The sequence below is a fragment of the Anguilla anguilla genome, chromosome 4 (assembly GCF_013347855.1).
Source record: "Anguilla anguilla isolate fAngAng1 chromosome 4, fAngAng1.pri, whole genome shotgun sequence".
Lineage (NCBI taxonomy): Eukaryota > Metazoa > Chordata > Actinopteri > Anguilliformes > Anguillidae > Anguilla > Anguilla anguilla.
This window is the reverse complement of record NC_049204.1, coordinates 65,949,351-65,964,350: the sequence shown is the minus strand read 5'-3', so window position 1 is coordinate 65,964,350 and position 15,000 is coordinate 65,949,351. Positions and strand designations below refer to the sequence as shown.

Here is a 15,000-nt window from a genome sequence, read left to right as displayed (position 1 = left end):
AGGAGGAAGAGTGGGGGAGGTGCGGGAGGAGGGGGGACCACCAAGAGACCCGCTAGCACCTTCAGCCTTCTGCCTTTCGGAAACCTGCGGGACAGCGGGGCCATGTACTGATCCACAGAGAGAGAGAGAGAGAGGGGGAGGGGGAGGAGGGAGAGAGGGAGGGAGAGGAGGGAGAGAGAGAGAGGGAGGGAGAGAGAGGGGGAGGAGAGAGAGAGGGAGGGAGAGAGAGAGGAGGGAGAGCGACGGAGGGAGTGAGCGAGGTAGGGAGAGAGAGAGAGAGCGACATGTGACACACTTCAGGGCATACAGAGAGAGTGATAGGGAGAGAAAGTAAAGATGGCTGGAGGGAGAAAAGGAGGAAGAGAGTGAATCAGTCCACAGCCTCCTCTTCCCCGTTGAGGCGTTATTCTCGCGCGTGATTGGCCGAGAGCTGTCACTAGCCTGCCGTCGCCGGGGCCTCAACCGGCAGAGAAAGCCGGGAGAGGAAGAGTTCTTACCAAGGACCATCACCATGGCGACCGTAACCGACTGGGTCTGGGACAACAGTGTTTGTTCAGCAGCAGTCCCAGGGGGCACGGACCGGGGCCAGGGACCGGACCGGGCCGGGGCGGGGTCTGGGTCTGGGTCGGGGTCGGGGTCGGACTGGGGAAACAGAAGAAGAGGAGGAAGTTAAACGATGAGAGCAGGTGCCGCCCAGGTACTCCTGGCCCCGCCTCGTCCCCGGCTGAAACTGTCGAGCAGCGTCTCTTAAGGAATTTGGTCTCCAGAGTGCTGGCGGGACAGGAGCATTTTGGGTGGGGGTGGGGGTGGGGGTAGGGGGGGGGGGGGGGTTTAGATGCTCTTATCCTGGGCCACATCTTTTCACAGGTGCATTTATCCAGCGGGGGTACGCTGCAGTCCATGGGCAAAGCCCATCTGGTTTTAGCCAGTTTTTTTTTTCTTCTTTTTTTAAAATGGCAGTTGTAACGAAAGAAAGTTGCATGGCCGGAACCATTACCCAGATTTTTTGTTGGACAGAAATAGCAAATAAACCAGTGTGCACTTTAAACAGGAATGACCTGTACTAACACTAAACAGTGTTTAACCCTTTAATGTGTAAGATCACAAATGTGAGATTAGAATTGTAGTAACGTGCTGTTCTAATGCTGATGTAACAAAAAACTGCTGGTAACTGAAAGAAACGGAGTTCTGGAACACTGACTTAACCAAACATTCCAGAAGAACCTACTCTTCAAAGGGTTAAGCAATAGAACGTCCTCACGTGTAATGGGTAGCTATGAGTAGTAGTGTTAATCTCTGAAATAGATTATTACTGTTCATCATTAAAATGCTCTCCCAGTGTCACAGTGTTAATTATAACATTCTCTCCTAGCACTGAATCCTCTATAAATTACAATATTGTGCTATTATCTCATGTCATAACGCTATGTATTGTTTATTTTATTTTATTTTAATATCCTCTCGTCCGAGCACTACCTCCGCCTTCTCCGAAGCAAGCAGCTCTTTGTGTCTCGTGTTTGTGAAGTTTTTTTTTGCTTAAAATTGGAAGTTACAGAATCGTGTGTGTAGTGTGTGTAGAGACCCGATGCTTTGCCTCTGTTAAGGCACCTGTGTCTGCTGTAAAGATGCCTGGAAGTTTAGTGTTTTTTTTTGTTAGCAGAAGACAGAAGTTAGTCCTCGGAGGGGGTGTTCATTGTTCACTAACGTCTGCTAATACATACAAACATTTTCAGGGGAAGAATAATTCCATTTTTTTTCCATTGGAAATGGCAAATTTCTTTGGGGCTTTTTCAGCTTTATTTTGATAGAACAGTGTAGAGAGACGGGAAGAATTAGGAGGAGAGAGAGGGAGAGACGTGAGGCAAAGGTCGGCGGTCGGATTCGAACCGCCGACGTCGCGGCTCGCATTGAGCATGTGGACAGCGCTCTACGGACTGCGCCACTAGACCGCACCCCCTCTTGTTACTTTTAAAGTAGGAAGCGGTGGGGTTTTACTGGGGTAGAGGTTGAGGGCTGAGGAACTGAAGTAATTTTTGGATAAAAATGTACGACAGAAAAAAAAAGGCACATATTTCAAACATAAGCTAGTTTCAAACTCGTCTGTGTCTACTCCAGATCTGGACGCTGCTTCTTTATGAATACTAACTCACCTACCAATCCAGAAATAAAACTCTGTGTTTGTGTACTGGTTATTTTTAAGGGAACTGTTAAAATGCACGTGTTTGTGTTTTCATAATGAATACATTGACACTGTCACTGTCCTCCAGGGAATTGTCACCGTCACCTCTTCTGTGCAGTCAACAGGTGTGTGGTGTTGTGGAGATGTGGAATATTCTGGAATATTTGCACAGAATGTCGAGTTTTTTGTGTGAATAAAATGAAACTGGATACACAGCGAGGCTTACCAAGCGAGGTTTCTCCCGTTTCCTTCCAAATACGTGACAGGACATTACGATCACTTAGCAGACACTCTGACCCAGAGTGAAGTGCAGTAGTGGAGAGCATCAGTGTTGTACTCTCAAGAATATAAAAAAAATCAGCATCACTGTGAAGGCGCAGAGGCCCAGTTATATCCATCCATCCATTGTCTATACCCGATTTTTTGGTTTGCGAATTTGGATTGCATATATTTTTATTTTTACTTTGGAGTCCTTTTGTGGCATGTGTATATGCATCTGGGACTTTGCTAAGGGATTTCCTTACTGGGGAAACTCAAATTATAAAAAAGTTTGAAAGTTTGCATGTCATGGATGTGAACAATACTGGTGTTTGTTGAATGTTTTGGTTGTTGTAAGAAACCCAGGGATTAATACACTTCAATCCTGATAGTTGGGTCCTCCCTTTATAATTTCTACTGAGCGATTGTAGAAAAAAGCTAGAGAAATGCCAACTAATGGTTATTGTGGATTTATGAATTAACAATCCCATTCATTCTTTTTGTTTGTTGCCCTACCATAAATTGCCATAAGGTGGCACCGAAAGACAGATAAAGCTCACACAGCCTTGCCCATGTAGTGAACAAGCCTATTTTACAGTGGTGTTGATGTGCATTAGCCGTTTGCATATACATGTGTGTGTTGGTGTCTGTGGCTGCATGTGTATACGTGTTAGGTGTGTGTGTGTGTGAGAGTGTGTGTGAGAGTGTGTGAGTGTGTGTGTGTGTGCGCGCATGTGCGTGTGTGTGTGTGTGCGCTGGAGGGGGGATTTCTGCTGGACGTGAAGCAGGTGGAGTTGAGGGAGTGGGATGGGAGGGGATGAATGGGGAGGGGCCAGCAGGGATAGGCTGTCCAGTTTGATTGACATGTTCACGTCAGTGGGACTTTCCAGGTGCAGCCCGACAGCAGATGACAAACCCCTGAATTATTCAGCATGTCTCCCCATTTCATTACTCACCTGAGAGAGAGAGGGAGAGGGAGGGAGGGATGGAGAGAAGGAGGGAGAGAGGGAGGGAGGGATGGAGGGAGAGAAGGAAGGATGAGTGCTATGGCAGATGAGTAGCGAGAGAGGTTTTCTCTGTCGGTGACTCGGTCTTCTGTCCTGCCCCCACTCATCTTGAAATACGGGGGGGGGGGGGGGCAATAACTAAGCCAATAATAACTGAACTCTTAACTGTGCAGTAATGTGACCATGATGGGGTGTTTATGGGTCCGTAGCGCACCCGCACTGGGGCTGTAACCGGACCGTAAGCACAGTGTGTGTGGCGCTGTAACGATGTGCTCACAGGACTGACGTTCAGGTCGTCTTAACGGCTGGCTGCAAAGCATGCTGGGTTCAGCTGGTTTTATGGCAGGATAACTTGGAAGCAGTGTCTCTGTCTCTATCCCCCTCTGTCTCTTTCTCACCCTCACCCTCTCTCTTTCTCTCCCCCCTCACCCTCTCTCTATCTCTGTCTCTCTGTCCTCATTTCTCTTTCCTCTCCTGTTCTCCCTCCATCTCTCTTTCTCTCCCTTCCTCCTAATGGCATATTGATCTGAAGGATGTGCCAAGCTTCCTTTTCCCACAATCCCCCAGTGCATTGCCAGTCCCAGCAGGGTCCTCTCCTCTCCTGTGCAGAGTTTGGTTTGGTTAGGGTTAGGGTTGGTTAGCAGCTGTGCGTCCAGCCGCAGGGCTGGGGACGTTTCGCAGGCAAGACATGTAAGCTGCGCTGACCAATCAAAACCTCTCTGTCTCCGCCGCACAGACCAATCAAAACCTCTCTCTCAGCTGCACTGACCAATCATAACCTCTCTCTCTCCACTGACCAATCCCAACCCCCCTCTGTCTCTCTCTCAGGGGCACTGACCAATCCCAACCCCGTGGTGATCCTTCCTTACCTCTCCTCCCTGTTTTAAATTTCCCTCCTCTGTCCATCTTGGCAGCATCTTCGTGCCTTAAGGGTTTTAAGTGATTTTTTTTTGAATGGTGATTGATTGATTGATGCCCCCTCCCTCTGACCCCCCCCCCCCCCCAGAAATCATTCATTTGCTCCCTGCCAATACTACAGACCTGTGTGAGTATTAAAAACATCCCAACGGCCCTGCTCAGCTCCTCTCAAAGCCACTTATCCCTGCAATGCAGCTCGCCCTCATAAATCTGCCATAACTTCAGTCATAACCCCCCCCCCACCCACCCCACACCCCCCAGTCATAACCCCACCCCCACCCCACCCCCCCCCCCAGTCATAACCCCCCCCCACCCCACACCCCCCCACCTCGCCTAGCCAGTGCGCTGTTGTTTACTCTTCAGAGCCAATCATTTCTCAATCTGTAATCAATGTACAAAGCAGCTCTGACTGATCGATTGGTGGGGGGGGGGGTGGGGGGGGGTGGTTTGGGGGCGGGGGGGGGCTCTTCATTCTAAAAGCACTTTTATGATGATGGGCAGGCAGAGGTCTGCCCCCCCTCCCCCCCACTCGAAGGCCACCGGACAGGAAGTGAGGCGCATGGCGGAGGAGGGAGTTAAAGCTGCGGGAGGAGTCGGACAGGAAGTGAGCGTAGCTTGGTCGACTCCTCCTCCTCGGATTGATGCGAAGTTGACATCCTGTCGGACCTGTGGGTTTTCAGGATTGCATTCCCACAGACAGAGGCGCTGGAAACAGGAAGCATCCAGGGAGATGGGACTGGCTGTGTGTCTCATCATTCACTGCAGCGGCAAGTGACCTCATAAGCCATCGGCCTGACTTCGTACGTCATGGACATGACGTCATACGCCGTGGGCGTGACCTCATACGCTGTGGGCATGACCTCATACGCTGTAGGCATGACCTCATATGCTGTGGGCATGACCTCATACGCCGTGGGCGTGACCTCATACGCCGTGGGCGTGACCTCATACGCTGTGGGCATGGGCAGTGAGATCTGGTTTTATTCGCCTGAGGGCAGTTCACACTCGCCACAGACCCCCGCTCCCTCCCATTCTCTCGCTCTCTTTGTTACACAGGGACACTCCATATATATTTTATATACATATGTGCTCTGGAGGCTTTTACCATAAATTATACAGAAACACTAAGCTCTCCATTTGCTGGACAGATGTTATTTTTACTTAAGAAGAGAATGGGGACTGCTGTATAATTTAAAACTAAACTGCTGCGGGATGGTGGGGGGTCAAGAAAAAAAATAAATGAAGCAAACAAACAAACACGCATGTGCCTACAGACTCACACACACACAAACACACTCACACACAAATAATCCTTTGTCGTTTGGTAGTTCACCACTCTGCAGCAGCAGCAGACACAGTCAGAACCTGAGACTCACACACATTCTAGAATATGAAACTCGCACGCGTTCTAGAATATGAAACTGGCACACGTTCTAGAATATGAGACTCGCACACGTTCTAGAATATGAAACTGGCACACGTTCTAGAATATGAAACTCGCACGCGTTCTAGAATATGAAACTCGCACGCGTTCTAGAATATGAAACTCGCACGCGTTCTACAGCGTGGCACACAGCACATGTTCCAGAGTGTGATTTCAGGGATGAGCAGGTACTCACCAGATCTGTGTACGTCTGGAGGATGGAGATGACTGGAAACGCCGCCGGATGTAGGTATGGCCGGGAAGGCGGGGCTAGGCGGGGAACTTCCCTTCTCCCCAGGCCCTCTTTTAGCAAAGCCCCCATACCCCCCCCCCCCCCCAGCAGCAGGCCGAAAGTCCCGGCCATGGCCCAGACCCTGTTTTAGAGACTAAGGCCTATTAAATGTGCATGAGCCTGCGTCTGTCTAGGAATCTCCCGCCCCCCCCTCCTGCCCAGCCCCCCGGGAGAGATGCCCCCGATGGGGTGGGGGTAGTGGGTGGGGGGGAGGGGAGGTATTGGGTCCCTGCTCTTTTATTTATCATGGGTGCTGTTAATGCAGTCTGAGCCATCACAGTCACTGCAAAGAGCTCAGACACACACGCACACACACACACGCGCGCACGCACACACACACACGCAGACACACACACATGCAGACACACACTCGCGCACACACACGCACACACACATGCAGACACACACACATGCAGGCACACACTCGCACACACACACGCAGACACACGCACACACACACATGCAGACACACACTCGCGCACACACACATGCAGGCACACAGTCACACACACACACACACACACTTTTCCTGAAATGCACTTCAGTAAAAACAGAAGGTAGAGGAAGAGGCAATATGCTCTCTGAATTAATTTTGGAACTTGACACTTGACAGCAGCACTTATACAGCTGTAACTGCGTCTAAACGCTTGTGGTGTTCGCTCACCATGTTAAATGCACTTTTCTCAGTCGCGTTGGCTAAAAGAGTCTGCTAAACAACAACCTTTTGAATTGTAATTTTAACCATCGCCCTTCATTTTCTGCTGGGTCAAAGGCTGTGTATTCTCTAGTTTGAATCGTTCTGTCACAAAGGAATCAGTGATTTAAATCTTGTCCGTGAAGCGTGTGTGCTGGGAGAGATGTACCATACGTTAGTTACTACTTCAGGTGGGGAGAAATTATTTTATAACTTATCATCTTTACATCAGGCCCACAGGCTCTCTGCAGTGAGTTTGAAGGGCCTCGGGTCTCTGAACCCGCGGTTTCACCAGCAGAGCACCCATTTTCTGCCCGTCCAGCCGTGCAGTGGGAGACCCGAGTCCAGCCCAGCACGCGCGTCTGGAGCTCCAGCTTTCCGGGAACGTTCCGCGCTCTGCAGCTTCAGCGCAATTAAGAAAAAAAAAATTCCTTCGCAATTAAAAATAATAATAATTACTTATTCATCAGTGTAGCTGGTGCTTTTACGTGGATTACTGAAGAACACAAACCATGTCATCCCCCCCCCCCCCCAATCTCCTCTACCGTTCTCCATTTTTGGTTCTACTAGCGTGTTCAATGAATAACGAATAACAGGACGGGAGTCAACTGCGGCTATTTTGGTGCCGCGTCCTTTTTTTTTTTTTTTTTAAACAGAGAATTGTAACAAATTTCGCGCTTCACATAGTTGGAATTGTTTTCTCCTTCCCTGGAGATGACTCATTTGAAGTAACCTATTCAGATGTTGGAGTTTCGCCCGCTTGTTCATGTATATAGAAATACTGTAAATGTATAAAAGAAAGAAAAGAGGGGGTTGTTGCGTTATAAAACTAAGACCTGTCAGCCAATATTTTCATCGGGTTTTTTTGTGTTTGTTTTGTTGTTGTTGTTGTCTTTATCGGGTAGCCGCGAGGGACGACGGTGAGATGCCAGATTCAGGCAACGCGATTTTCTCACAGGCTTGGAAAACTACAGGCGCGCGGAATCGAGAGGCTATAAACAGCAGCGCGAGCTCGGAACAAACACTGCCGGGACAGCCGCGATATCGCCTGCCTTCCTAAGAAAGTTGAGTGTATGTCAAGCCGTTGCAGAGCACGTAGGCGACTATATAAATTACCATACATGATTTACGCATAGTGTCGAAATAAATGGCTCAATTGTCAGAATTAAATACAGGAAAATAAATCGGTCGATAAGGGAAATAATTTGTCATTACGATGATCTTATAGCAGACACTCCTAATATTTGGCACCTTTCCACAATTCGACTCATACGAGCCGTATTACAGCTTACATGATTAGATTATACATATTCATAAATTCATAATATCCAAGCATGTACAAGTAAATTCAGCATGCCTGGGTATTATATTAATATACAACGAATCAACGGTGTCAAAACGGTGCTTTAATAAACGGTTTTTATTATTATTACAATTTAGCAAAAATGACCGTGCAGGTAATATATAAACCGATGTTAAATGACTCTCAATCCACAAATCGCCTGCTCGATTTTCACTGTAGCCTTTTAAATAGGCTATATATTTTAATATATAATCCGATTTAAATGCATTTGTCAAACAAACTCAAGATAAAAAAATGAATACAAATCATAATAATAATAATAACAATAATAATTTTTTACTTCTAATTTACGTAGTCCAAACGCTTTTGTTTAGGTACGATGTCATGTTTTTACTCGTGAGATGAAGTAGGCCAAATGACTGGAATGGAACAGTAAACACAACTGACATTTCACCGTAATAAAATGGTGTGAATTATTCATAATGGAATATACTTGATTGCAAAATATATATTCAACCCTTTCTTAGTCTCGTATTTTGCATTTATCAAAATTGTACGCCACGCAGTCTACATCGTTTTACATATTTACTATGTATGTTGTCTAAATAGACTATTTAGAATGGCCATCTACCCACGCATATTCAGATATCTTGATTTTATCACTGCTACGCGAACAGCACGTTTTAATTTTCGCGTTTTCTTTACGTGTTTTCTTGATTTAAAATTTTTAAAATTTATTTATTAAAACATTTTTAATACAAATCGGTTACTTTTCAATTGAACCCTCCAATAAATTAACATAAAATAATAAAAACTGTCAGGTGAAAAAGACGTGGACGAAATGAAGTCAGAACAAGCCTTCCGCGGTGACAGTCCTGACTCGCGCGCAGTGTCTGCAGGTAATTCAAAGCGAACGCCAGCCGCTGTCTGGTCGCCAGCTTCACGGGCGCGCGCAGGTGGAGAGACGCGAGAGCCTTCAGATTTTGGCAGCTTCGTGAACGACCGGAGAGTGCAGTTCCCCTCTTTCGCCAGACGAAAGCGCTGTTCGCACAGGAACGGAGCAAGCGGCCGTCAAGCGATAAAGGAAAAACTATTATGTTCTGCTCATTAAGAGGGATATGGTACTGTAAATACTGTCAAACCCTATCTAATTTGTTTTGTTTACTGTTCGTCTCAGGAAAATAACTTGGTTCATTTTTTCCCTACACATTTAAATAACCCAATCGTATGCTATTAGTGCACAGGTAATAACAGAAACTCCCTGTCATTTACACGTTATCGTTCATTTAAAAATGTTCCCTTTCTGCCCCTACAATTCATCGTACACTGCCGGTGTCCACAAACAGTCGTTTTAGTTAGTCAGACCATGTGGTTTTGCATTTTCTATCGACAAGTTTGCTGACCTATAGTTTTGCGCTTACGTGTTATTATAAAACCGATTTTAAACCCACATAATAGGTTACTACGCTGCTCAACTAATGAGAGACTGACCGCCTCAGTCACCGACAAATCAATGGACAGATGAGGGTCCAAATGAATCATCAAATGGAGCAGCCTCGACGGCCTGATAGTTTTTTCTGTGAAACTTGCGAACGCCCATCAGATCGCTTTAAAAACTATCGCCCAGATAGAAAAAGGCTCGTTCGATTAATCGATGTACACAGAGAGAATTTCTTCACAACTGAAATCTCGGGAGAATCTCTCCCCCCCCCCCCCCCCCCCCGTTCTCTTTCCCGCTAAACACAGCGCCTTTCCTCCTGCCTGGCGCGGCTCCAAGGGCGCACGCAACGGCGGCATCCGGCGCGCGCTCAGCAGCCGCTGACAGCTGTCACTACGGCTCGCGCTAATGCAGACAGGATAACCCGAGATGAACAGAGACGGGCCTTATTGCTCTGGCACCCGCGCGCATTTATGGACGGGATGGAAGTGGAACTTTCTCGACTGACCGTGCAAAACGCGATGCGAGGCTCCGGGGCAGGCAGTCGCGGGGTGGGCCGTCCTCACCTTGTCGCGGAGGTCATTTACCTGTGCTGAAGTGCGAGTGATTGCGTTATTGAGGAATCGGGGAAATGGAGCCGTTCGTCTCTTCCTGAGTGGAGGCGTTACCGGGGTGTCTACGGTTTCAGTGCTCGGAGATGGGGTGCGCGTCAGCAGCTCGCTTTGAGGGGACTCCTCACGTGATTCCCGACGAAGCTTTTCATTTCCGCAGGGCGAATGAAGTTCTTAATTAACACCAGCAAACAGACAGAGGGCCATAGTCACGGAGAAAGAGACTGTTGCACATATTCAATCAACGAATTACACACAATAATTAAACCAGTGTTGTTTAATAAATTAAAAGAATGAGTCGGGGCAGCAATTTGCGTTCATAATTTATTGAACCCGAGCTCAAAACCGACGCCCGTCTGCGGAAGTCTATCACCAGAGTCTTTCTTTACTGTAAGGATCTCTTAATCTGTTTGTTCATGTACTTTAAAACAGATGGTCTCAAACTGTACATTGATCGTATGGTTTAATCAGTAATTAGCTTTCAAATATTAATGATGCGCTGTAAGCATCTGTGTGTGTGTGCAGATCTTAAACAGAATGAGAATCTTTGCAGATGTTTACACTTTGAGCTGATGAAGCAAGAACCTCTTTGAAGTTGAACTTTTGCTGATACAGTATATGGCCCAACTTGCCTGTAAGTCTCTATCATGTTTTTAAAGTGAATGAGCGAGGTCGACTGACCACTTCTTTTTTCTTTTTCAGCTTTCCGTTCACTTGTTTGTGATGGACGGGAGGATATTACAGCGCTCTGGATCATGTCACTCCTGAATGACTTCAGTCAAACATCTCTATAGGCTCCCAGACTGAGGAGAAAGGGATGGGGTGGGGGGGTGGAGGTGGGGGGAGGAAGGTAAAGAGGAGAGGAAGAGAGTACGCGGAGAGGAGGGAGAGTGTACACACACACACACACACTTACACATGTACACGCACGCACACACACACACACACACACACACACACACACGTGCACGCATACACACATGCACATATAAACGGGACTATGCACATGCATGCATTACTGTTCGTCTCTAGGGTGCAATTGCACCCTAATATTTTTGCATTTTCCACTCAAATGCAGATATTGCCAGCTCACAGTTTACTCTGTCTCCTGAAAACCCTTTACGTTTTGCTAGTTTTTTTTTTGTTTTTTGTTCTTTGTGTTCTGGGTTTTGCTATTATTTATATGACTTGTGTATTTTGTGTGCAGGCATGCGGCAGCAGGTGTGCGTGTGCAGGTGACCTCCCCGCAGTCAGCTTTCATGTCTGCAGTCTGCAGCTCCAGGGATGCATCGGAGCACGAACTCTTCCAGGAAACGCTGAAGCAGGAGTCTGCCGTGCGCATCACCCGTGTGACCGCAATGCCAAACTTTACTTCGGTTTCAGCCGCCAAGTTCTGCGCTGCTAAGTTACGTACTGAAATATCGCGCTGCTAAGTTCCATGCTTAGGTTCTATCCTGCTAAGTTCCGTGCTTAAGTTCCATGCTGAAGTTCTATCCTGCTAAGTTCCGTGCTTAAGTTCCATGCTGAAGTTCTATCCTGCTAAGTTCCGTGCTTAAGTTCCATGCTGAAGTTCTATCCTGCTAAGTTCCGTGCTTAAGTTCCATGCTGAAGTTCTATCCTGCTAAGTTCCGTGCTTAAGTTCCATGCTGAAGTTCTATCCTGCTAGGTTCTGTGCTTAAGTTCCATGCTGAAGTCAGCAAATTGAATTTGTGAAGAAGAAGTGAAAAACTCACATGATTAATGGGAAAAGTTTTTTCTGTTTTTTCAGGGTTGGGGTAAATTCATTTCAGCTCAGGAAATGACAATGAATTGAACAATATCCTCAATTTCCTGAATTTAATTCATTATAATGGAACTGACCTCAACACTAGAGTTTAACTGCAATTTTGGCCCTCACAAGTTTGGTTACAAACACACGGGTTTTCCGAGATAATTGTTGAACCTCATCACAGGTGTGGCACCAGCGGAGTTTTTAAAAAGAACTTGGATTATATCATTATGAAAGGACTGCACAACTGGGCTTCTCCTTATGTTCGAGAATTGAGGCAGAAATTAAGAGACACACACACACACACACACTTTGGAAACATCAGAACTCCATATCAGGTAGAACAGGGGTGCTTCAAAATGTGATTCTCTCTTGGAGAGAGAGAGAGAGAAAAAAAATTAATGTTCTCCCAAACAGCGGAGAATCTGAACGCACAGGAGCCTCCTTCTGAGCCTCCTTCTGAGCACAGGAGCCTCCACAGGAGCACACATTCCTCCAGCTTTCCCACACACCTCCCGAGACCCTTATTTTACAAAGAGCCATGATGTCAAACATGCATCGCTACAACACCCCCCATCACCCCCCCCCCACACACACTCACGCACCCCCCATCACCACCCCCCCACACACTCACCCCCGCACCCCCCCTCCCCCACACCCCACCCACCACACACACCTCATTTTGTCCTCGTGTGCAGACCTCCCCAGCTCCGCGATGCCCTGTCGTATAAACGGCACGCACACGGTGTTAATATTTCAGGCGCCCCCCCCCCCCCACTCCCCGGCCGAGCGAGAGCAGCTGAGAGAGAGAGAGAGAGGCGGGGGGGGGGGGGGGGGGCGCTGCCGACAGCTTCATAAATACTCCATGACGAATGTGGTGGCCCGGTCCGGCCTGTCAAAGCCTCGCCATGATTTATTGATTTCTTTATTTGTCACACAAAGGGGAACTTTTCGCTCCTCCGTGTTCAATCCGCTGTTTGACGGGGTGTGGGGTGGGGGGGGGGGGGGGGGTTCTACCTCCCAATTCGTCTGACTGACATCAGTACTAAACCCCCCCGCGCAGAACCAGCTCTGCTCACAGATCAGTGGAGGGTTGTATTTGTTTGTTTATTTATTATTATTATTATTATTATTATTATTATTATTATTATTAATAATAATAATAATAACAACAACAATAATAGCATAACAACAACAACAATAATAATAGCATAACAACAATAACAATTTTATATGGTAGAATTATATGTAGTATTACTAATATGAACTGAAAAATCTCATTGACTACATAATGTGTGTGTTACTGTAAGAAACACAGATTTGATGTTGCTCAAGCACTAGCTGGTCGTGTGCTAATATTAAACTCTAATACACAGGATGCAGCCAGAAAATCATGGTTTAGTTAAGGACAGTTCTCTGTGTCTCTCTCTCTCTCTCCCCTCCTCTCTTTCTCCCTCTCTCTCTCTCTCCATCTATCTCTCTACCTCTCTCTCTCTCTCTCTCCCTCCCTCTCTCCCTCCGTGTCCGCTGGCAGGCAGTCGATAAGCCCCGTTGCTCGACGGCGGGCCCAGTCAATGGCCTGACGGAGCGTAGTTATCGTCCTAATTAAGATGCCACACTTGAGTTAAACCACAGCATTAAGATTTGATGGGGAATTGATCAGGGTGTCAGAGAGAGAGAGAGAGAGAATGAGAAAGAGAGAGGAAGGGAAGGAGGGAGAGGAAGAGAGAGACATGAAAGGAGGCTAACACCTGGGGGTGCCCCCACCCCCCCCCCCCCCCCCCGATGCCAGCGTTGATGCTTCCTGAAACTGAGGGGGTCAAAGGTTAAGATAATTCCTGATTCCAGTTGATCACCCTCAGTTTCTGATCAATGGATTAATTAGTCTGTCATTTGAGCAGTCTCAATCCCCCCCCACCCCACACGCACGCACACACTCACACACACACAGGCATATGCTTGCCGTGCCCACAGACCAGCATGCACGCACTCTGAGACAGGGGGAAGCGTGTTCACACGGGAGGGCAGCCGCGGTGTTGGCGTGTGCACGGGGAGCGGCGGCAGAGCGGGGCAGAGCGGAGCGGGGCGATGCATTATTGAGCAGCTCTCCGCTGAGATTTAAACACGCCACCAAACACTGCCACACAAACAGGCATAAACACTGAGCTCTCACACTCACACTCGCCACCAAACACTGCCATACAAACAAGCATAAATACTGAGCTCACACTCGCACACTCACATACTCACATACTCGCCACCAAACACTGCCATACAAACAAGCATAAATACTGAGCTCACACTCGCACACTCACATACTCACATACTCGCCACCAAACACTGCCATACAAACAAGCATAAATACTGAGCTCTCACACTTGCACACTCACATACTCGCCACCAAACACTGCCATACAAACAAGCATAAACACTGAGCTCTCACACTCGCACACTCACATACTCACATACTCGCCACCAAACACTGCCATACAAACAGGCATAAACACTGAGCTCTCACACTCACATACTCGCCACCAAACACTGCCATACAAACAAGCATAAACACTGAGCACTCGCACTCGCACTCGCACACGCACACGCACACGCAAACGCACACGCACACGCACACGCACACGCACACGCACACGCACACGCACACGCACACGCACACGCACACACACACACGCGCATGCATGCATGCATGAGCAGCGCCTTCACACCCACAGGCCTATCTCAGAGGATTGGAGATGGGAAGCGCAACCTTTGGGGTCTAATCCCGTAGGTATAGCGCCCTGCTTTCTGGGATCCAAACCCTCACAGTCCCCGCACACCACACACGGCACACCGCACACAGCAGTAAGCCAATAATTACCGACCGGCCGTTAACTCCGCCAATTAATTTCCGCCAGCTCCTGTGGTCTTCTCCTGTCAGGTCTGGACAGCGGTTTCCCGCTCAATACCGCCATGAGCGTGCGCGGGTTTGGGCTCTGCACTCTCTCAGACCTCAACCCGCCATCCGCCATCCGCCGCACTCCGCCTACAACCCGACTGGTGGGGGGGTGCACTAAGCATGGCCCAGCTCCCCCCCCCCCCCATCTGTCCTCCCTGC

General features: G+C 48.0%; 2 protein-coding genes across 5 annotated transcripts in view; both read left to right on the top strand.

The window, feature by feature from the left end:
* Positions 1 to 128, top strand: part of rhpn1 (rhophilin, Rho GTPase binding protein 1) — a 15,229-nt gene extending 15,101 nt beyond the window's left edge. For all 4 annotated transcript variants that reach the window (XM_035415092.1, XM_035415093.1, XM_035415091.1 and 1 more), the window contains one exon: positions 1 to 128. This exon is cut by the window's left edge. In XM_035415092.1, the coding sequence (XP_035270983.1) occupies positions 1 to 111 (111 nt within the window). In that variant the 3' untranslated portion in view covers positions 112 to 128.
* LOC118225974 (E3 ubiquitin/ISG15 ligase TRIM25-like) overlaps positions 1 to 15,000 on the top strand; it is a 487,938-nt gene that overhangs the window by 240,774 nt on the left and 232,164 nt on the right. The gene's annotated exons all lie outside the window — the stretch shown is intronic.